Consider the following 24,667-nt stretch of genomic DNA (forward strand, 5'->3'; position numbering starts at 1 on the left):
CTCTGCGTCGTCATATAGAGGGTCGCAGCTGTCTCAAATGTAAACTCTCACATTGTTCATAGTCTTATTAGTCAATACGGGTTGCTCTTATCAAGGCGAAAAGATTGCTGGTTTCAAGACCCTCTCAAAATACTTGAAACAAAGTCGCGCTAGAGGAAAAAAGAAAAATGACCCGTGAACATAGCACACGTCGTCAGCGGTGGGAAATAATAACTACACCGAGACAATTGAACGATCATATTTCTCGTAATTAGAAATATTTTAAAACAGGAGCATTGAAATACAGTCGAATGACGAATAAAATAACGAATACGAATGTACAAGAAAACTACAAATGTCATTCCTTATTACATTGTCAAATAGGCGTTTTTGCAAGGGGAACTGAACTTGGTATCTTGCCTTGTATGCTGCGCATGCTGCGCTCAAATTTACAACAAAATGAGGGGCTTGGAAAACTTTCGGGGCTCAAGAAGGAGTCCTGCCAAACTACAGCGATAAAAAAGAGCAAGCGTGACGATACCCGGTAATGCGAAATATAGACACAGCTCTCCACGGATTCTGGTTACCGATGTGGAGATCCAAATATTTTAAGAAATACATCCATGCATACGTGCAGTCCAAGCCTCCTGTGCGTTTTTCAACACTTCACCATAATTCAGATGGTACTACGATTCGGAGCTCTCCACCAGTCGGTGCATCCACATACCTTGTCGACTTCAACTCGAGCAGCGTGTGGGCGAGTCCGCATGTTTCTCTTCTCATCGATTGTATTTCAACGCGTCATATATGTACTAGGCGGTCCAACTGAGTGGAACCTCTTCCCATTTGTTCCCGCCATACCCTGCTCTTCCATTTCCCCCTTATGCTCCCACGTTTATTTCCTTTGCCGTTCCTCTCTTAAATCCAGCCCCATTCCATTCTCGCGCACTTTAATTCTCTCCCTCCTGTTATGCTCTCTCCTGGGAATGCACCATAGACTCCGCTTTTCCGCTAGTCGTTATTCTGCTTCTTTTTGTAGCACCATCACCCTCAGGTTGCTCATTCGATCGCACGGATCCTAAAGGACTTTTATGTTACCCCATATATCCCCCTTCTCGTATTAAAACAGTCAAGCCACGATGTCTACAAGACCTCCAGTTGCATGTTTTGAAATAAAAATATTTAACGTTTTGCAAAACTCTATGCTGTTTCTTGATGCTAAACCACGAAACAAAACCATCAAGCGGAGTCTATAAATTTCGAAGATGTGGCCAAGTGAGAACTGGACAGAAAGACTGTAGATAGACTTCCGAGTCGGTAATACATATAGGGAATTTTAGAGGTTTCTTAGCAGGCGGTGTGCTGTTTCAGCTAGAAGTATGATAAAAAATTAGCTCAGACTTAGCTTTACTTAAGCCCGGTAGGTTGTGAAAGCAATAATAGCATGGCTACGCTATAGTTCTGCTGCCGTTCTTCTGTTTTCTGAACGCGTCGCTCTACATTCTTGAATGCTGGGTGAACACGTCGACAAAGAGTCTTCACTGCTCAAAGCGTCCATTACATTCCATCTGGAGTCGTCACCGGTTGAGCACGATTCAAGAGAAGCGCGACGCGCTCTTCTAGCTGCATCGTGAGCGCACCGTCGAATGAGACGCTGTTCCCGTTCATCAGTCTCTAGCTCGCTGTCGTTTCCTGGCTTCATCCAGACGACGTGACTCTTCTTTTTGTTTATCACGATGCATAGCGAGTGCCTCAGCTGAAAAAGCGCGAGCCTCTGTATACCCATCGTTTTCCTCCTCATCCTCACAACTGCGAGAGAAAAGGTGAAAGCAGCGCCTCCACTCGGTAGCAGCGCGGCTCCAGCTGCAGCGCGCCGTGCCTAGCAACCGCCGCCACCCAACGACTCCACTTGGTAGTCCATCTGTCGCAGCTGGTATTACGTCACAGTGACGTCGTCATCTCACCCGCGGCGCACCATGCCTACCAACCGCCACCACCCGACTACTCGACTTGGTAGGCCATCTCTCGCAGATGGTATGACGTCAGAGACATCTGGGGTCATTAAAGGTCAAACGTGCCTGCCGACCGTGGCTACGCGAAGAGCTGAAAATGGGAGGAGCATTGCTTTCGCAATAAAACCTTGCTATACAGAACTGGTTTAGAACATTAAAGGCCTTGAGCTACTGCCTTATGTACCACAGCACACAACACCTCTCTATGTAAGTTATAGGGAACCTTAGGGAAGGGGAGAGGGAGATAAAGGTTTCCTCAATGAAAGCGAAAGTTAGGCGTATCAGAGCTTGTGCAGGTGAGATTTTTAAAGCTATACGCACACCTAAAAGTGGCTTACGCTTCTTGCAAAAATTAATATTTTGCTAAAGAGGACTGCAGTATGCTTACTGTCAACACAGTTGTTGCTTTGATCTATGGCTACAGTTTACAAGCAATAATTATACAGGTAAGTAGAGAAGTAAGAGAAGAAAACGTTTATTTAGGTTGTGACATAATTTAGAAAAACAACAATGAGATGCTTACGCTTGGTGGCAGTCCCTATTCCGGGACGGCCCTGGTCGTCGTTGCTGCCCGAGCTCTCTGGACGAGGGCCCGCTTGACCTCCAAGTCTGATCTGGACAGAGCCGCCTGCCAGCCTTTCCTAGTTGGCTAACAAAATTTGGTATTCGTGTTTATGCCGACACGCGCGCACATTCGGGCATATACCAGCGTATCATTATGTTAAAATAGCGCTAGGACCACAGACAGATAGAAAAACAAGCATACATTGCGCTGAACTGATAATCAAAGTTTTATTCAAGAAGCATGTCTTTATATACAGAGAGTGATAAAAAGTGGACAACCACTTCCGTCGCGTGACGTAAAACTTTATCCCCTCACTGCCAAAAAAAAAAGCCGTTTCCTTCGGATGAAGCATCAGGGAAGTGCTGCTTAAGCACGCTTCTTTACCATCTGCTATGTTCACTGCCTCAATAATTTAGCTTGGCTCAGAAAGACCACAAATTCACTGACGTTCGACTCTAGAAATTACAAGAATGACGCGAGACTTGAAGCCTGGAGATGAAGACATGCTTTGGATGCATTATGCTGTCCCCGATTCAATGAATAGCTGTGGCGCCGATGCTTCGGTCCATAGAGTCCTCTCCATGTATGGAATTAGACTAAGAAGTTGCTCCCCTTCATGGATCACTGCCTTGTCGTGGCGGAGGGGCTTGCGAAACTCGATGAAGTCGTGAGCTCTGCTGTGTAGGGCCACCCAAGATAGACATGTCACGGCAGAGAGTTCTGACAAAATGTGATTCACTGGAGAAGGTAATGGCAACCCACTCCAGTATTTCCTGCCAAGAAAACCCTATGGCCAGTCACAATACCATTAAAGATATGGCGTCGGAAGATGAGACCCCAGGTTGGAAGGCGTCCCACATGTTACTGGGGATGAACAAAGGGCGATTCCTAGTAGCTCCAGGACGAATGAAGCGGCTGGGCTAAAGCCAAAAGGACGCTCAGTTGTGGATGTGTCGGGAAGCGACCGGAAAGTCCGATGTTGCAAGGAGATATATCAAATAGCAACATGGAATGTAAGATCTATGACGCAAGGTAAACTGGATGTCGTCAAGCGAGAAATGGACAGATTGAACATTGATATCTTGGGTATCAGCGAGCTCAAGTGGACCGGTATGGGAGAATTTAACTCCGGCAGCCATTATGTCTTTTATTGTGGGCAAGAATCCAAGAGAAGGAATGGGGTCGCTCTCATAGTAAACAGACGAATGGGCAAAGCAGTGCTAGGGTACAACCCCAAAAACGACCGAATGATTTCACTTCGGATCCAAGGTCACCCTTTCAATATAACAGTTATCCAAGTCTATGCACCGACCACTACTGCTGAAGAAGCTGACGTTGAGAGATTTTATGCGGACTTACAATGCCTTTTAGACCTCGCCCCATCATCAGACGTCGTTTTTCTCATAGGAGACTGGAATGCTAAGGTCGGAAGTGAAGAAATATCCGGAATTATAGGCAAGTTCGGTCTTGGCGAGCCAAATGAAGCAGGGCAGAGGCTAGTAGAGTTTTGTCAAGTAAACAACCTGACCATAGCGAATACTCATTTTCAAAAGCACAAGAGGCGCCTATACACATGGACTTCACCGGACGGTATGTACAGGAATCAGATCGATTATATTCTTTGCCGGCAGAGATGGAGAAGCGCTATACAAGCAGTAAAAACAAGGCCTGGGGCCGATTGTGGCACCGATAATCAGCTTCTTGTTGCGAAAATTAAGCTTCGATTGAGGAAAACGCAGAAAACTAGAAGGCCTTTCAGGTATGATCTGGATCAAATTCCATTAGAATATGCTGTGGAAGTGAGGAATCGATTTCAAGAATTAGATCTAGAAGACAGAGAGCCCGAAGAGGTGTGGACTGATGTTCGTGATATAATACAAGAAGTTGCTACTAAGGTAGTTCCGAAGCAAAAGAAATGCAAGAAAGCAAACTGGTTATCTGAAGAGGCTTTGCAAATAGCTGAGGAAAGGAGGATGGCAAAAGTTATGGGGGAAAGAGAAAGATACAATGTTCTCAATGCGGATTTTCAGAAAATAGAAAGGAGAGATAAGAATGCCTTCCTGAACGTACAGTGCCAAGCAGTTGAGGACAACAGCCAGTTAAGGAACACAAGAGCTCTGTATAAGACAATCAAAGATATCAAAGGAAGCTTCTGTGCTAAGCTGGGCGTGATAAAAGACAAACAAGGCAAGGACCTCACTGAAGCCTCATAGATAAAGAAGAGGTGGCAGGAATACACAGAACTGTACAAGAAGGACCCGAATGTGCAAACCCAACATAAGACGGTTGTGATTACTGATCTCGAGCCGGGCATCCTGAAGAGTGAAGTTGAATGGGCCTTAGCCAGCCTTGCTAAGAACAAAGCTAGCGGAATTGATGGCATTCCAGCTGAGTTGCTTCAAAACCTCAACCATGATGCTGTTAACATTCTGCATACATTATGTCAGAAGATTTGGACAACCCTGCAGTGGCCACAGGATTGGAGGAGGTCAGTTTACATCCCCATTCCAAAGAAAGGCAATGCCAAAGATTGTTCCAACTACCGCACGATCGCGCTTATTTCGCATGCTAGCAAGGTGATGTTGAAAATCCTCCAAGGTAGGCTGCAGCAGTATGTGGATCGGGAGCTTCCTGACGTGCAAGCTGGGTTTCGCAAGGGCAAAGGAACTAGAGACCGAATTGCTAACCTTCGCTGGATCATGGAAAAAGCAAGAAAGTTCCAGAAACCCATCTACTTCTGCTTTATTGATTATGCGAAAGCGTTTGATTGCGCAGATCACAGCAGATTGTGGCAAGCTCTCCAAGAGATGAGTGTTCCAATTCACCTCATCTGTCTCCTCAGGAACCTGTATGAAGGGCAAGAGGCCACAGTCAGAACTGGGCATGGTCTTACTGATTGGTTTCCGATTGAGAAAGGGGTGAGGCAAGGCTGCATACTGTCGCCCTGCCTATTTAACCTATATGCAGAGTGCATCATGAGAAAGGCCGGTCTGGACGAGTCTTCAGCTGGAGTGAAGATTGCTGGAAAACGTATCAACAACCTTAGATATGCGGATGATACCACTTTAATGGCAGAAAGTGAAGTGGAACTCACTAGACTTCTGATGCGCGTACAAGAAGAGAGTGAGAAGTTTGGGCTTAAACTGGACATTAAAAAGACAAAGATCATGGCGTCTTGCCCTATCAAGTCCTGGAGCATCAATGGACAAGAAGTGGAAGCTGTGGCAGATTTTCTCTTCTTGGGCTCCAAGATTACCTCGGAAGGAGACTGCAGCCATGAAATTAGGAGACGCCTGCTTATGGGAAAGAGAGCAATGGTTAGCCTTGACCGCCTAGCAAAGAGCAGAGACATTAGTCTGCCAACCAAGATCCGTATAACTCGTGCTATGGTCTTTCCAGTTGTGATGTATGGATGCGAGAGTTGGACTGTGAAAAAGGATGACCGCCGAAGAATTGACGCGTTTGAATTGTGGTGCTGGCGAAGACTCTTGAGAGTTCCTTGGACTGCCAGAAGATCAAATAAGTCGATATTGTCGACCATAAATCCTGACTGCTCATTGGAGGGTCAAATTTTAAAGTTAAAGCTCAGCTACTTTGGTCATCTGATGAGATGAGAAGTCGCTGGAGAAAGATTTGATGTTGGGGAAGGTTGAGGGTCGCCGGAGAAGGGGTAGGCAGCGAACGCGATGGTTAGATGGCATCCTCGAGGCACTGCAGATGAAGTTATGTGATGTTAGGAAGATAGTGAGAGACCGGAAAGCGTGGCGTGACATGGTCCATAGGGTCACGAAGAGTCGGACACCACTGAACGACTGAACTGAACTGCGGATTGCTTGTCACGCGCGCCATTGGACTCCACTGCAGTGGACAACGCCGACGATTTTCCCTTTATTGGGGCCATTACCCAATCCCATATGGCTGACTTTCAACGCAAGGACCCGGAGCTGGCGCCGCTCATCGGTTATCTGGAAGGACGCGGTAATAGAGTACCGATTGTTTTTCGCCGTGGCTTGCAGTCATACGCTTTACGAAGTGGAGTTCTCTACAAGCGAAATTTTGAAAGATCAAAAGAGACATTTCTACTCGTAGTACCTACCCACCTAAGGCCTGAAATCTTAAGCGCTTGTCACGACGAACTGTCCGCCGGCCACTTAGGAGTTATTCGTACGCTTGCAAGAATTCGGGAGAATTCGGGAGAACTATTTAGGTTTATGACTAACTTTCTCTAAATGAACGCTAAACCTGCTTCAAATCGGGATATTAGGCTGACATTTCCTTCCCTTCATTGCAGGTTGATGTTTTGAAGAATCTACCTGTTGGTGAAGGTCTCCAGGATCACGTTGTATTTGTGGGTCTGGTGGTGACAACGAATGGTGATTACATAGGGCTAAGCAAGATCAACCAAAGCATCATTGAGTACCACCAAAATCAGACAGGTGAGTGTCGCTACAAACTCTAACCGACGCTCAGAGTCAGGATATGGCTTCTGACTGAATGTATCAAGATGCTAAGTATTATCAAATAGACTTGGACGCAATATGTATAGGACACTTTAATTTAAATACCATCTGAACAGCAATGTCTTGCCTTCACAACCTTCAAGCGCTGAAGGAAGGAATAAAATTGCAGCTACGAAGAGAACTTACCGTGTTTTTTTAATATTGTTCAGCTATATGCATCTAAGCTTTTTTATAAGGAAATATTTTCACTCGGTCATTTCTCAGCCAAGAATATTTTCGATGTAGAGGCCCGCGTATTTTCTGCCATTTAGTCATTGTAGAGAAAATTTAAGTATTTTGAAACGCCTCCACGTCACGATAATTTGGTGCGTAATGCCAAATAAGGATTTCTCTTCGCCTCTGTTGTAAATGTTTATTGAAAAAATTAAGGTATAGTGACAGCGGGTGTATGTGATCGCACATACTGGCTGAAAAGAAAGAAACTATCTGGATGTTTGCATAATCTAATTTTCAAAAAAGGAGGCATAGGAAAATTCCGGGTTTTGTGCAGAAGTTTATTTGAGAAGAGATTTATATCATATATGTTTGTTAATTCCCTTGATGACGAAATTGTTGTGACACCATGATCTCAGTGCACACTCTTTAGTTAATTTTCTAAACAGTAAGATTTGCAAAATATGCGAAAACATTCTCATTATATTGCGCCCAAAAACAGTTTCGGTCTTTACTCTATGCAGGACTGCTTACCTTACCCGGCGCCTTCGAGGCATTGCTCTTTACAAACAGCGGCATTCCCGATCGACCCCTTCCCGACTACCCTGATATTGAGTTGGAGCTTACGGATGTTTTCCCGAGTCAAGAGATTGCGAAGTCACCATACGTTTCGAATGAAGTAAGAACCATCTTTATTTCTGAGCGAAGAAACGTGTAGAGACGGCAGCTTGAAAATCACGATAGAAATAGGAACTTTCAAATTACATAAACAGCTGTGAGCAAAAGTGGAGAGGCCGCGGCCTTGGTGGAAGGGGCTCTGCGGGGGCTGCGCCGCGCCGCTGCTATCTTGCGCTGCGCGCTCGCAGTGAGAGTGCTCAGAATGACGCAAAACCACCCCTACTCTTGCGCGGAAGTTTATCAGACGTGAGAAATTGATAGTAGGACGTTTCACTGCTCTGCTGCTGACGATCACGACAGAAGGAGACGTCCATCACCGATCGTCCTGGACATGGTCTCGTTGCACATTAGCATATCGGTCTGCCGGTAGGGTGGTGTCAAAACACAGGTCTCCTCAGTGGTAAATTCGACATATATGTTAGTTTGCGATGTTAGGTATTTTCTCCGAACTGAAGGCCTCTGCCCCGTGATATTTGCATCGTCCAGTCTACCTAATAGTTCATTTAATTCTGCGATTAGGAATGACCTGTCTTGCTCTATGGATTAAAAAACAATATCAAAAGGAGACTCAGATTCAGATTCTGAGTTTTGAATACTGCAACAATGCATTTAGGTCATCCCTTTGCCAACTGAGTTGTTCCTAATGTAAGTTCAGCAAACCTGCGAGGTCACGTGAACAATGACAGAATGACTTCTCACCATGGCGTGTGTGCACCATGACGTGTGTGCCTGCATGCGCGTTGCGCGGTTCCTGATACTACTGCAGGCCTGTTAACTATGCATTTTTATAGACACAATTTGCAAGGCAGAAGCTGAAAAGGGCCGTCCTTGTATTTTATTGTGGTGAGTTAGCCACTTTCGCGGCGGAGCTGTTGAACGCGTGAGCAAAAGAACAGCAGAAATGTCGCTGTTACTATCGAGTGCACGTTTTAGCAATGGACGTGACATTCTATAGCAAACGACCGGCTAGGCTTACTCGACTTCTGAACCTTCTTGTAGAGACGATTACATTTAGGCGGAAAACGCAGGGAACTCAGGATCCGTGCTGCATACAGCCAGTGCAAGAAGTGTTAACAATATGTCGGGCTGTATAAAAGGCTTTTTATTTCTGTGCAAAACCGCGATTGTAATTCGGTAATTCAACTAATACTTTGTGAAATTGCCCTTGGCTTAAAATGCGAGTGCTGTACAGCCTGACCTATACCTATAAATATAATGCCACGCGACGTGACGAGTACGAAGCGTCTCTCATGCTACACGGCAGTCCCCATAAACTATGGTGCGACTAGAAACAAACAAATAAATTCTAAGGTGGTTTATGCATGTGCACGGCCGTCCTCAATGGTGTTCATCGTGCTAGGCCAACTGCATGTTGATGAATCCCCAAATGTGATCGGCAAGAGTTTGGTCGCCACCTATTGCCAGCCCCCTAGCATGCTGATTTTGTTGCACGACGAAGCGGCTTTCGGTTAAGTGGTCACCAAAGGTGCAGATGACCAGTTCTCAGTTCTTCCTGAAGGATGCCACAGTAAACACCATTAGCCCCCCCCCTCCCCGAACATGAACGTTTGCACGAAACGCCATGTCACGTCCCACTGAAATACAGAATGTATGTTAAGATGTCTAATCTTATAGCCTCCTGGGACGACTAAGGTCAATGGAATGGAAGCAATAGGACTAAACGTCGGCGCAGCTTTTTCGCCTACGCAGGCTAGCCCTGTATATCATAGAGCTAATGTAGGACGTCACGGGATGCCTGGTCCGCGGACCAAGGGTCTGCCATGTGAATAGCCCTTGTGCGGAAACTTAACAGCGCTCTTCATTAAGTGAAAAAGAGCCTTGACCATCACTGTTGATCGTGCCCCAAATAATTACAGCGCCCTCGTCGCTTGACAGGGCGCTTATCACTTATAAAGCCATTCATGGATACTTTTCGATGAGCATTTCCATCCGCCTGGACTGTCAACAGCGGAACGCCTCACTTGAAATTTGTAAAGACTGATAAGCTTCCTCGCGAGAGCAAGGGCGAAGCTTTGCGTCCCTCGGGTCAATCTCGAAGGACACGATATGCGGAAACAGTTTGCGGAAAGGTCTGCGGACACGGTCTGCGGACACGGTGTACGGACACGTTCTGCGGACAGAAATTTGTGAAAGTAGCGAAGTAATGCTTTTGCATTTATAAATTATTAGCTAGAGATTATGACTGCCGATAGCCGAAAGCCGCCTCAGAAGTTCTTAGCTGCTGTGAACAGAGACACGAGTTTCTTACGCGGCTCAACGTTGAAGATTACATCAAGAAACTTTCCCATCGAAAGGCTAAGAACGGTTATAAAATTTTAAATACATTTATTCGCTTGCTTAAATGTAGAAGAAAAAAAAAATGAGATACGTTATGTAAATGCATGCAACAATTAAAAGTGGATTTTCTTTGAAATATTTATAGAAGGACGCTTAAGCGGTGATAGCACGGCTGATGTCTTTACCCTGTTTAAAAAGAAAATGCGTGGACGCAAACGAGGTTCGGCATGAGGAGGCGACAAAGAGGTACCACTGACGTTGTTCAGTAATACATTTATAGGCGGAGCTTACGTGTCAACCATATTTTCAAAGCGCACCGTAATTGTTTCTACCACCGTCTGCAGCCGCGGTGGCTTCTCAGTGGAGTGAGCTGCATGCGCGATCGCCTAAACGGTAAATTTATTTTGTAAATAGAAATGTCACAAGATGTGCCATAGATGCAAAAGTGCTTCCATCTGTTTTAAAATATGGAAGTAATGTACAAAATGTAAATATACTAGCTTTTGCAAATGCAAGAAATCTGTATAAATGTAAATATATGTTACTGATGATTAGAGAGGGTTAAGACTAGTTTTTGCCAGTTCATTAGCAGTTATTTTTTCTACAGGTGCCATCATTTCGAAAAGGTTTAGCTCCCCACATTAGAAAAGCGTTTGTAGTAATAAACATTACATGCTGTACTGTACGCCACCACAGAGAACATAATATTGCAGTTTGAGTAGAAACACTGCATAAAGAAGCCTAATTCATCTGCTGAACCAATTCACGAACTATTATATGATTGTACCATACTTACACCAAGAACTGAGAACAGCTTAAGAACAAGACCCATCTCTACTTCGCCTGTGCACACACGCAGCCAATCGTACTGCGCTCTCGAATTAGCCAAGAAAACGACCGCTCTAGAAGAATATTTCTCGTGAATGCGCATTCTGATATTTGAGGAAGGGTGTGTGTCCTTACATTTCCTGGAATAGCTCAGCATAGATGCTGGGCTGTCCGTGTGTTCTGCGGGAAAGTATCTGCTCAGGCGATGTTTATAAACATTCCGCATGCAGACCCTTCGAGTAAATGTGGGCTGTTCGCTGTAGAAAATTCTGAACCGCGTCAAATCTCAAACATGAACACAGGGTCGGCGAAGTAGGACCAGCACGGGAGGGGGGGGGGGGGCGAGCTATAATTTGTTTTTGTTTTTGAACCAGGCTTTCATCTCTGTTAATCCGACCCTGCGAGCGCGTGCGCATTCTCGTTGCGGGGAAGGGAGGCATGTCCAGGGGCCCAAACGATTCTAACTTTCTAATTGAAGGAAATGTATCGGCACAGATAACGCATTCTGAGCAAACGCTCGACATACAGCTTGTGATTATCGTGTATGCAAGACTGATGTGGTTTTCATCACGTGGTCCCGATGAGTCACAAAGCAATGTTCTCGAGAAGTGCGTAATGGCATAAACATTCTGCCACCTATTCTCGCGAGCTTTTTCCGTTGCGCTGTCGCGCTGATAGTTTGAACAACTTTTGGTGAAATACGTAGCTTGACAGAATAGAAATGAGATCGTTTACGTGTGGCGGCCTGTTGGCTCATTTTCACCATATTATCGCTTTTTTTTTTCAACTTACACGGGGATATTTGAATAGCCACCTGTTACCTCTTGGGGTGCAAACCTTCTTCCTAATACAGTCGACGCGCCACATTTGCCTCAGAGATGATGATGATGATGATGATAAAAACATTTGTTGACATTGGCTTAGATTAAGGGAAGGCTGGTCGGGTTCCTAGTCCGGGACACCGTTTGTAAAAACCGCTGCCCGTGCTCTTTCGACGAGGGCTCGTTGTTCCTCGAGGTCCGAGCTGGACAGGGCCGCCTCCCAGCCTTCCCACGTTGGCTGATTTATTATATCAATACTGGTATTTTGTTGACAAGCCCATACCATATGGTATAAGTTTGCCTTCTGGCCACAAAATGTGCACTGCGCCGAAAAGGATTCGGGCTCAATGGCGTGAAGTGTTGCTGCAATATTAAATGTCATAGTTTGTAACCTTCGAAGATGACACTCTTCTGATTTACTGAGACCCTTAGCGGGCTTCGGGAATGTCCGCCTTTCAAGGCGCAAATGCTGTAATATCTCTGATTATGTTGTTAACGGAAAGGGGGAGCCTAAATCAGCAAGGGAGGACGTAGAAGGATTCCGGGGAAGAAAAGCTCGGGCGGAAGCATGTACGCGCTTGTGTCCTTCAACTCCCTGGTGACCTGGTACCCATATTAGCTCCTTCTGTGCAGCTGAAGTCCTGCATTGACTCTGAATTTTGCAGGCTAGCGGCGTGATTCTGCCACGCATATAGTTTTTATAAGCTGTCTAGGAATCTGTAACTGTATTTCGATGCGGAGTGCGTTGCGGCTAGGGCTATTGCCACTTGCTCCATAGCCTGCGTATCCCTGTTACGTACTGAAAGCCCGTCCACGACTCGCATTTGGTGCACCACTGATATTGTTGATATCCCCACTACAGGATCCGCAGCTTCCACGAAGAAGGTTCCTTCTTCTCTTGAATAAGATTCGTTCATCTTCTTGCTTCTCGCCACTCGTCTAGCATGATGATGATCCGGGCGCATGTTTTTGGAGAAGTGTGGAAGAGTGGAAGAGCAAATTCCTTACGCTTTCGCTTCAGAGAGAAAACTTATCCACTAAGGAGAACCTTTAGGGCGAAAACCTTCAATGCCTCATCGTTGTCAGCAGAGGCTGTAGGCAGAGAATATCAGACTTTTGATTGAAATAGTTAAAAATAAATAAATAAATAAATCTTGTCTCCACCGCGAATCGAATCTCCATCCCTTGGATCTCCAAGCCAGCGCTTTACCAACTGCGCCACGTCCCGGATTGTGAAACGTTCATCATAATTTCCCTTGTCTACTGTGAGGATAGCAGGATTCCGCGATAGACAGATATCGCGCATTTAATTTCCTGTAAATGAATTATAGAAAGCCGGTGAACTTTGATGAGTTGTTGTTGTGGCTGTAGGAAGAAGGAAAAGAAAATGCACGGGTCGGCTACTGGCTCTGTAGCTGAGCCACCTCCGCTGCCTCATGCGCACAGAAGAGAAAATAGAGAAGAAAAGAAAAAGAAGAGGGAAACTTGGCTCTACCTCCGCTGCCTCGTACGAACAGTAGAGAAAAAGTAGAGAAGAAAGAAAAAGAAGAGGAAGAGAAAGACGCACGCCGCAACAGCCGTCGTCCACCACCGAAGCGGTGGCGGGTGTAATGACGCTTCCAAGGGAATGCTAGTTGTGTTCGACAAGGGGCACGCCTTGCACCGTCACGACTGGCCATGACGTCATCAGGCGATTCGAGGGTAAAACCGTTCCTAAAGTAGGACAAATCAGAAACCTGGGATTTTGTATCCAGGAAAACGGATACAATGACGGCGTCATAAAAAAGCTAGAAGACTACGCGTCGCAAGTTCTAGGTATATTTAGGAGAATCTCCTTTAGAAGCACATGCCTTAAAGAGAGAAGCCTATTGAAGCTAGCACTGGCTTACATCTGTAGCCGAGTGTGCTACAATACGCCCTTCCTAAATCTTAGAGCGGATGAAAAGAGGAAATTAGACTCTCTCATCCGAAGATGTATCAAGAGAGCCCTAGGACTCTCGATGTGCACCTCTACGGAGAAACTCCTCTCCATTGGGGTGCATAATAACTGGGAAGAATTCGCAGAGGAAGTTAGCATGTCTCAGCTAGAGAGACTTAGTAGCACCACTACTGGCAGAGCCATCTTGCAGATGGCAGGCTTGCAGTATGACCGCGGGCTGCAAACTAAAACTAACTTCCCTCCTAAATGTAGGGAGAAAATAGTTGTACCCCCACTCCCTAGGAATAGCATCCGGAGCATAATACCGAAAAGAGGAATAAGAGAGCCGAAGCGCTAACAAAACGCTTCGGAAAAATGGATCCCGAAGAGGTTGCCTACGTGGACGCAGCTAGGGGGAAGTCTGGCGCCGTGGCCCGGACTAGGAACCCGCAAGTCGGCATCCACTATTCGTCTATGGGAATCGTCTATGGGAAAGGTCTATGGGAATCTCATAATTCATGATTGTCCTACTTGTATGTTAAATAAGCGCGCTTCGCAGCCATTTTGTTTAATTAACTCCCAAATGTCCTAATGTGTCTCAGAGTTTACACGTTTTTCTATAAATTTTCTTCAATCTGTTGTGCTGCCATTGTCCCTTTCGCCGCTTCTGTCCGTTGAGAACGGCTGGCATCATAGTTGATGTAATAACCAGCCAAGCACGAGGGATAGTTTGGCTTTGACGATCGTGTGAATGCTTTTTCGCTGATACTGCCGACGCCTTCGTGGTACTTGAAAAACACGGTTAAAGCTCGGGCCGCATGGGCCACACATTTTATGAATATCCATAAGTCATCAAATATTGTTATGCGTCTTTCTAGCTATTGTTTTGTTTGTCGATGCCTGAAAAATAACGGACAGGGAGATAAGAGCCCGCACACATCATTCGCGCAATATGATTAAGAGGTAAAAAAATTTTAGGTTCTGAATTTCGTCAAATAAATTGCTCAGTTACCTAGAATGACTGAATGAATGGAAGGACAAAGCAAAAGTAAAAAAAAGATAGGAGGTATTACGAAACACCCATTATTGCTTAATGTGCTTATGACCAAGATCTTTGAAGTGCTGCTTTGAGGTAAGCAAGATTGTTATCAGGAAGGACGTTCGATGGCTCTCCCCTATGAATTTTGCATCTTTTGTGTTTGAGGTGCTATGGTATGAACCGGCTTTTTTACTGAGGCATTTGAACGTTTTGAAAGCAGTAATGGAATAGCCCTGAATAGGCTCTACTAAAGCATCCGTATCATCGTCATGCACATCTTTTGTACTTGGCTGGCGCCTGAATTAATGTATTGTGCCTTGTACCGCCTTGTGCACAGTGACTAAAATTATTAACTTTTATTGTTGCTTTGTTGATGGCGCTTACTTTTTTCTCATCTTCTTTCTTTCACCAGACTTATCAGAAATACTACGTGCCGATGCTTACCAGCATTGGCTTCATGAATGCAGTGGCATTGGTGCACCCGAAGTCGCGAGGGACTGTCAAGCTAAACTCCTCTAATTACACAATGCAGCCACTCATCGACCCAAATATGCTTTCTGAACAAGTTGACCTCGACATAATTGTTAATGGTGAGTCTGGCACTGTTTTCAGAACTAAGCGTCTCTGCACATAAGTAAAGCTCACTGCCGGAGGTTGTGTAATACAAACACTATGTATCCAAACCGGTCTTGTAAAGGTTGCAGAAAATAAGTAACCGATTACAATGACAAATTTTCTATTTCAAGCTTAACTGAATACAGCAGTCAGTCGCAGCCCAACAAAAGTAACTAACAATTTCAGAGCAGTAATCAAAGAAAATACGTTTGCTTTCTGCGAACCTTTTTGCCACAAAACAAATTCACTCAAGTTGCAAAAGAATCCCAACTCGCACGTAGTAAAGCTTGTATAACACTTGTTTTTCAACATCGTCGTCACTGCTTTCACAATGTTTTCTTTAGCAAACCTTCAGCATCTTGGGGTCGGAATACGAACATACAACTACATTAGGGACTTTCTGACTGGTAGGATTGCTAAACTTCGCATTGGAGCCGATTCCGGAGAAATCCGACTGGGATATGCAGGGGCACGTCACAAGACTCGGTTCTCTCTCCATTTTTTTTTTAATGTGGCTCCGCTTCAGCTACCATAGAACTTGAGCGTTTTCGAGGCATAAACTTTAGTTTGTATGCAGACGACATCACTCTCTGGACAACAGTAGAAAGTGATCCGCAGAGAGAGTAGAGATTACAAGAAGCCATCGAAGCAGTAAAAGCACACGTCGCTCCGTCGAGGACTAAGATGCTCGCCAAACAAGTCAGAATTTCTTATCTACCTGCAAACACGGTAAAGAAATCATGCTGTGCATGCTATGCATGACAAAAGTGTCCCTGTTTCTTATCACGATTTACCAGGTATGTATGTAGCTTTTAAAAGAAAGCATTCGAACAGAGGAGTAATTACTCATTGACATTCACCCAAGTGCAGCCGTATTGGTACAAAAGAACGCTATGTAGTTTTCTTAGAAACTTCGCAGTTGAAGAAAAATTCTTATGCTCTGAAGATCTAACATTGGACCACCGCGTTTCCGGGGCAGTCGCTCTACCAACTGAGCTAGCCAGGACGGTGAGATAAGATGGTAGGACGAGAGTAAATTGGTCAGTAACTCAAAGTGGGAGCAATATTGGTCGAATATTTAGGGGAATTGCCAATCGTGGAGTAGATTTGTATTAACGGAGTAATTACTCATTGATATTCACTCAAGCGCAGCCATACGGTTTATTACAAATCTACTGCACCTTGAGGGACTTCACTAAACATTCGACCAATGATGTAAGTATATTTTGCGTACTCTTGGGAGTACACCGTTTCCCGACGAACTAAAATACAAAGAATGTATAGGGGTGCCGCTACTCATTCTTCAAACGCTTCTTTAACACTAAAACAGTAACTTTGAGGAGAAACGAACAAGTAGGAATGAAACAGCCAAATTCACCCCAAGCAGAACACCCCATAAGCAAGAAAGATGAAGAACGTTAGAAGATACAATGACATTTGGTAAATATGAATTAAATTTGCTTGCAAAAATATACGCACAATTGTGTGTGGAGTGCCATGGGGAAACATAAAACTTGAAGATATATGTCTGCCAAAGAGACGAACGATACCAAGGCAACCAGCGCTTACAGACTGGAAAACGTTATCATGCCTCATTGATTCAAAATACGAATACCGCACAAATTTAGCGGACACTCTGCCTATGTAGGCGATAGCCTCAAGAGCAGATTACCACATAATCGGTTGTGTATTGGACATCGTCGTCTTCATCAACGTCTATTTGCGTGGAAAAGCTTCTTTCTAGGTTCAAACGTGTTGAAACCCTACCGTGCTTCTTGCAGGTACTCTAAAGGTGATGCAGCTCTTCAATACAGATGCCATGAGAGCTATCAATGCCACAATATGGCAAGGAAAATATCCACCTTGCGAAAACTACACCGTATGGAGCCCGGAATACATTCAGTGCTTTGTGAGGATGGCGGCCTTTCCCGGACAACATGTCTGCTGCACAGGCGCCATGGGCAACCACAAGAATTCAGTGGTTGACGAGAGGCTCAGGTGAGGCTGGGCGTTCTACTAACATAATAGAAAGGTACTGATGAGGCTAGAAAGCGCATAAAATTTTACATACCTGCAACATCTAAAACAGAGATTTGCGCGTTCGGTGCCCAAGAAGATACATTGCAGAAACATAATTTGTACACCTGCGATCAAGGACGACTTTCTTAATGCACGTAGAGAAACTCGGGACTGGCGCCTTTTTTTTTTTGTGTGTCTCCGTGTTGGATAGTGCCCATCCAGTCATCATGAAAAACCTAAAACTCTCTAAACTTTCCGTTCTGCTCAACTTTGTGTGACCTGATTTTAAAGTCCACGCAGGAACCAAGAGCTAGTCTCGCATTTAGATACATTGGCAGGCTTGATGAAGATACAACGCAGAAATGTACTCTTTATGTTATGAGATATATCAGTACAATGGATACTCATATCAGCATGGGTAGTATCGGTACCCTCTCTAATGTCCTCTGTGTGGGCCATCAGGGCATTTCAAATAAATAAATAAAGAGAAGATTCATAATAAAGAAGCAAACAGCCGGACACAAAGGAAAATAAACGGGATGATTTTGTATTTGTTATCAATGTAAAATATTTATTCTATGTAGAGGTAATTGACTAGAAATTAACAGAAAAAATTACAAGCGTTCAACGCTGCAGGACCAAATATTGAGCGAAAGCCTTAGCTGCGGGTGACCAAGTGTTGTTCTTCTTCTTCTCTTTTTCTTCTCCCGCAGCCCACATATAAAGCCCCGCTTTAACCAACCCGTATGAACGTGCCTTAGTGGCCTATAGGGGTAACGTGAATGCCAGGGTCCTAGCAGGCTGAGTCTGACATAACCTTCCCACGTGAAACGAGAGACCCAAGTTGGCAGCTCCTGCCAGCCCCTGAGGGGTGTGACGTCACAGCATCACGTGGGTAAGACGTAGCTACCGGCCGCGCTACGCTGAAGGCTCGAAACCTAGAGTAGTATTGCTTTCGTAATAAAAACAACTACACGCCACAGGTAGAATTCGAACACAAGGCTTCCGAAATTCATGCCCGGTACTATTCCACTCAGTAAAGGTGACGGCAGTTTAATCTTCCTCTTTCTTAGGTATTTATGCTGCGTGTAACCTATAATTCAGAGTGTTCGCCAGCACGACATTCCTTTACAGCGGCGGACGTGGAACGTGCTGTGTCGTTACCTCGAGTGCCACTTACAACGTAACACTCGAACGTTAGACTCGAAAAAGTGCTATTGGTAGTCCCGCCCCTGTTGGTACGCTGTCATCAAGTTGTCGGTCGATGATCGGGGCAGGGACAGGGGTGGAGAGTGTACGCGGCGCGAACTCCAAAGGGCCACCTCCGCCTATGTGACTGATTGATTTAATAATTGAAAACATATATTTACAACGTCTTGTTTGAACAAGTGAGTGCGCAGCCCAGTCCGGTAGTCTACTCGATAATTCTGCCGCGTTGACCCTCCCCACCAGCCAATGCTGCTTGTCAGGGCCATCGCTCAAGACGGAATTAAGTGATGTGGATTAAACCTTCCTGGCTGCTTTGTCTGGTGATAGATTGTCCGCATACTGCTGAAGCTATAAGGTCACAGCATCCTCCATGGTCACCAAGGGGAGATGGCCTTTACAGAAGAGCGCGGAGATGTCTTTGAGGAGCTTCGTTTCGTCTTGGTAGCTCCAGGTGACAGGCGAGCCAGCATCCACCTATGGAAGCCTCAGTCATTAGGTTTCGCTGCTTTGCGACTGCGGTATCCGGAAAACAGACACACTCGTCGAGTGGGAGAGTTCCCAGCTCTTTTATCTCCTGCCTTCCGGCTCTTTAAGTGGAGGGACAGGGAGAGCGCGTGGCATGAACACGTGGACCTTTCGCGTAGAGCCAAGCAGTAAACTTCCCGCCGTAATGCTGTTTCGGTTGGCGAAGGGTTTATTTTTCTATTCTTCACTTCTTATCTCATTTTATCTCAGGAGGCCCAATTCAACCTTCAGAGATGCAGCTTTACACTCCAATACCTTTTACTAGAGGTGGTTAATACTATTACGCAAACGATTTTATTGCGAAAGCAATGCTACTCTAGGTTTCGAGCCTTCAGCGTAGCTCGGCCGGTAGCCACGTCTTACCCACGTGACGCTGTGACGTCATCCCCACCTGACACTAGGGTGAGGGCTGAGCTAACAACTCAAACGGTAGGCAGGAGCTGCCAACTTGGGTCTCTCGTTTCACATGGGACAGTTATGTCAGAATCAGCCTGCTAGGACCCTGGCATTCACGTTACCCCTATAGGCCGGTAAGGCACGTTCATACGGCTTGGTTATAGCGGGGCTTCTGCCAACTTGGGTCTCTCGTTTCACATGGGACGGTTATGTCAGAATCAGCCTGCTAAGACCCTGGCATTCTCGTTATCCCTATGGGCCACTAAGGCACGTTCCTATGGCTTGGTTATAGCGGGGCTTTATATGGGGGCTGAGGAAGAAGAAAAAGAGAAGAACTCTCGGTCACCCGCAGCTAATGCTTTCGCTCAATATTTGGTTCAGCAGCGTTGAAGCCTTGTAATTTTTTTTATTTCAGTCAATACTGTGTGGCTCTGCAGGGACACGAGACAAAGTCTGTGACTATAGAAGCCCGTACAGATGAGGTTCTACACTCTTCTCTAGGAGATGTCTTCACTACCATAAACAAATCTGACCTCAGTGAGCCAAAGATGAACAAACGTGGGAGGACGTTGTGAGTCTGGCACCAAAATGTGAATTGAGCGAGACCGGATTTAGTTAGCAAGCTGTTTGAGGTGCACTATTAAGTCATCTTTGGCCGCAAATTATTTTTGATCAGACGTGAACCATGCGAGAACAGCCTAAAATTGAAACGGAAAGATGAGTCATAGGAGATATGAATGCTGTAAAAGTACAGAGGGTGTACTTAATCAAGAGTACAATTAATCTCATGTTCACAGATGACAGGCGCAGGTAGGCGCATTTCTGTAAGACAATGAGAACACTCAGGGTTCAGACATGTTCTGGGTATTCTTGTTTGGCACGTGGGGATGAAGTGAGTACGGTTGTTGTATCCGACGCCCGACTCACACGCGAGCGGTACATAAGGGTTTTTGGAGGCAAGGTGTGAGTTAATATTATTGCACTAATTAATTCATTCTAGAAAGATTTGTACATGAATGGTGATGCGCACCATGCCACAGTAAAGAACACTGTATGGCCGCGCAAAATATTTTAGGCATTGAGATGGGAACGACTGGTTGCTTTTTTGAGGCGATTGCGACAAAGGCCCCTACTGTAGAAAATCTGGCCTTGTTGGCGTTGTGAGGATCCAAACGGGAAGCGAAAGCTCGTAAAGGCCTTTACAAATAGAGCTCATCCTTCAGGCCAGCGTAGGATGGAGATACGATCCAACGAGAGCGTTGGACCCTGAGTCAGACACATTACTTCTCGGTCACGCAGGCATGTTGGTACGCCTTTTTTAAAGCAGGTCTTTAACTGCACCGATGCTGATGACGTCTATAGCGCGCAATGCACGCACGGGCGCCTAAGAGACCGGCTCTCATAGAGGCACATATTAAGAGAGTATTGAATAAGAGGATAGTGAAGTGCACTTGCACATCGAGAATGCGAAATAAAATGGCAGCTTGAAGCCGTTAACGCTCTGACGTAATATCCTTGAAGGTGGAGCCTACGCGACTTCCTAATTTTTGGCGATTACATAAATGGTCCGAGTGAATGTAATCTGCTTTGCTCGTAGAGAACGCCTCCGTTTTAAAGGCGTGTTTTTTTTTTGTTTACACAGGGTGAGAGACATCAAAGGATTACGAATCGCAGTCGCATCAGTGATGCCAGAGATCACCTCTGGGAACATCAATGCAGCCGTATTGATGATCGGTGATAAGGCGGGAAGTATGATAATAGAAGACGCTAAGAAGCCTGTCTATATATAGCGTTTATCGCATCAGCTACATTACCCACAAACGCTTCTTTTCAGTAAACATGGCAGAGAATTTGGTGAAAGAGAAGCAATAAATGTATTATGTTGAAAAGATGGGCGTGGTTTTTTGTTAAATAAAAGATAACATGGCAAATAATCTCGCAGTTGTCCTAAGTAATTCTATTACTGCATAGTAATATTGCTAGTTTACATTATGAGGCGCAGCTCACGCCTTATGTTTTTTTTTATATCGGTAATTTTATGTGCAGTTCTGGACAATTTAGTGAGCGTGCTGTTTTGATTTTCGTGCAAGTAGTTTCTGCCGCAGTTTGTTACTTCCAGCGATCTGATAAGTGCAGATTCTTCATGAAGTCGACGTCCGTAAAATAATGAACTCGTTGCTACCGCAGCGAGGACGAGAACACTGCCTTTCCAAAGGACAATTTCCATACGACAGATGTGCCTCTTGACGTCAATCTTATCAACTTGGAATAAAATACTGTCCCACTCTAACTACTCTGCTTTCATCATTGTGCATCTCGATGTTCAGAACACATGCCTGTCTTCATGCAAAACAAATAACGCAGATTAACCACCTTGCAGAAAGACCTTTATTCAAAGGAACTCGCCAATGCCGAAAAGTATTGCATTTTCACTCCCACACGTAAACAGTCTTCGGTGTCTATACCAATTTTTATAAAATTATGTCTCATTGGTTAAATTTCATTATCAGTGCAATTATACGGCTCGCAAAATTCTACCTTCTCCTAACCTAAGCTGGACATGCAGTGGCGGCGTTTTAACACTTCTCTCCGGTTTCTATACTTTCATAAAAGGGTTTGTTTATTCTAAACACTTGCATTTCATAACCCCCCCCCCCCCCCCCCCCAAGAAAAAAAGGAGACAGAGGGTGAAAAAAAGGCAAAAGGCGAAGCAGGTAGAGCTTTCTGTTACTAAATGGTAACTTCATAAATCATAATACATTGAATAATAGCACTTTACCTATTTCGCGCATTGATATTTCAGTACAGGAAATTACACCAGGAACGGAAATAACGTTCGGGACAATTAACCTTGCTTTTAAGAATACACAAGGTAGAATTCATGACTCCAGTCTGGAGCTCCCCCTAATGATAATTATTCGCGTACATGCAGTGTTTAGATGGCTGAATCAATGATTGCTTAACTTCTGCCTATAATAACTCACACAGATGTATTAGCGCACACTAGACGGCTATATCATTACACTTTTACGTCCCGGCAAACTGACGAACACAGGAGAAGATAGAGAAGATGGGCAATGACTATGAGATGAATTTAATGAATCGCAGGGGGCCTAGTGCGATAGCGCCTGCCCTCACCATAGCCCGCTTCTTCCTCTTCCGCAACAATATGAAAGACTTCGCGACGTAGATATACATCCCCGCTTTAACCGAGTCTTAAAGGTACCTGGGTGGCCTAGGTGCAGCGTGTCAGATGGGATGTTCATTGTCTGGGTGAGTTCGATTTATATCGGATCCTGTTAGCCTAAGGAGAAGCCATAATTAGCAGAGTCTGGCATGTCATGTGGTCTCATGATGTATCAACATGCCGATCATTTAGTGCGGACATGTCATCTGTCAACAACTGCCACCTGGCAGAGTCATGCACGTGAGTGTTTGCTCAAAACGGCGAGACACTAGACAGTTTTAGTTTCACGTACGTGGGAGCTTCACGTACGTGAAGCGCCTACGTGTGACCAGTGCGCATGCGCAGAACGTGAAGAGTCTGCGGGAGTTTCACGGACGTACGTGAGATTCGGATTTTCACGTTGGCGTCTTCACGTTGCTGGCGTACGTAGAGTTGACAACATGGCGACGCCCTGCCCGCCCGCTTCACAGCAATAACAGCTTCGCCGCTAATTCCTCGGCACGATATCGTGTTCTAAACTATTGTATTCGCTTTAAGCTTACCCAATCTTACCCTCGCGTAAAGTTTCAAGTGACAAATAGCCTTTTTTTTTTAGATAGGAGGACGATTTTTCAGCTGTTAAGCCTGACGCAGAAGAGTTTGTCGTCGTCATAGCAACGATCTCGCGAGGTCACGCCAGACCAGAGTTGAGCGAGAAGTGGCTAGAGTACCAGATGCAAGCCGGCAGCCAACCAGAGCCAATCCGTTGTAGGGGGAAGGTTGTGAAGTTGTAAGCATGAGTTCTGTTGGTTCTGTTGACCAGCGAATTCGCTTTTCCAAAAGCGACGATCTGGATATGCTTCGCGACGTGAGAGAATACAATCCATTCGAAGACTACATGCGACACGCTGTGCGGTGGACGCATATAGGTATGCGTCTTGCTAATTGTTCACTGTAGAGCAACGACGTTGAGAACAGCAATTTCTAATTCGACCGACTCTTGGCTACGGTCGCAGCGTGGCTCGGCTCAAGGCAGCTCGACTAAACAAAATTAGATTGGTTAATCTGTACTAGATGGCGCGGCATAACACGTACTCACAGTTTTTCGAGGCTTGTATGAAAGGCCCACACATTTTGCTTCACGTACACCACGCATGGCACCACGTACGTGAAACTAAAAGTAGTCCTGGCGAAATTCGCGCAGCGCACGTAGACTACTCACGTTTGCGTACGTAACTCTGTACGCACGTGAAACTAAAACTGTCTACTGACGCTGATAACGCAAGCGCCGCCAGGATTTCTGTAGGACTGAGCGTTTGATGCGGTCGCGTTAGACGCTCGCGTTTGCTAGTCACGGCATTCCGCCACAGAGGGCGTGCTCAGAGCTTGCGTAATAACTTACGGATGAAGGCACTTGTCGGTCACTTGGCTTCATCCGTAAGTGCTTCACCGGAACTGTGCGATGCGAAGCATCTATTATGGACCTGCCCAGCCACGGAATACGTGAGACAGTGCTAGCTATGGAAGGTAGGCCTGCGGTGGTACCTTGAATGTGATTACAGGAAGTGGACGCTGAACAATAAGTTTATTAGCAACCTGTGTGATTATTTAAGGGAGACTTGTTAGCACTCTTTCTTCTAGTTTCCTCCTACTCCCAGTTCTCTTTTCACTATGCCTGACGGCAAACTCCTAGAATAAAAATAATAATAATAAAAAAACTTACGGATGAAAACCAATTGTCGCGAAGCGTTGAAGGGTAAACCGAAAGAAATGTCTGCGCAGGTCCTTGCCTTCTTTGTGTGTGCCTGTTCTGAAGTGAAGCTCCATGGAATGATTTCGCGGAGCCTTGTGCATCTACAAGAATGCAGCGCTATATCCAAGGTTTGCATTTTCTTTGGCTCTTCTGCTATATAGAAAGAAATAGGA

At 45.3% G+C, this 24,667-nt stretch overlaps 1 protein-coding gene across 1 annotated transcript; it reads left to right on the forward strand.

The window, feature by feature from the left end:
- The first annotated feature begins 568 nt into the window (after positions 1–568).
- Positions 569–21,365, forward strand: LOC146189973 (ecdysone oxidase-like). The gene is made up of 6 exons (XM_084605393.1): positions 569–736; positions 6,848–6,992; positions 7,754–7,908; positions 15,224–15,401; positions 17,208–17,424; positions 21,218–21,365. The coding sequence occupies exons 1-6, from the start codon at positions 569–571 to the stop codon at positions 21,363–21,365; spliced, it is 1,011 nt and encodes a 336-aa protein (XP_084461519.1).
- Positions 21,366–24,667: the final 3,302 nt, after the last annotated feature.

Source organism: Amblyomma maculatum, chromosome 5 (assembly GCF_055883805.1).
Source record: "Amblyomma maculatum isolate TAMU_Amacu chromosome 5, ASM5588380v1, whole genome shotgun sequence".
Classification (NCBI taxonomy): domain Eukaryota; kingdom Metazoa; phylum Arthropoda; class Arachnida; order Ixodida; family Ixodidae; genus Amblyomma; species Amblyomma maculatum.

Bases quoted from the DNA above. Each gene is read 5' to 3' on its own strand.
- LOC146189973 (XM_084605393.1), top strand. From the start codon at position 569: ATGTGGAGATCCAAATATTTTAAGAAATACATCCATGCATACGTGCAG. The intron at 737-6,847 runs GCGAGTCCGCAT...CCTTCATTGCAG, and splicing joins TCAACTCGAGCAGCGTGTGG to GTTGATGTTTTGAAGAATCT. The intron at 15,402-17,207 runs GTGAGTCTGGCA...TGCTTCTTGCAG, and splicing joins CCTCGACATAATTGTTAATG to GTACTCTAAAGGTGATGCAG.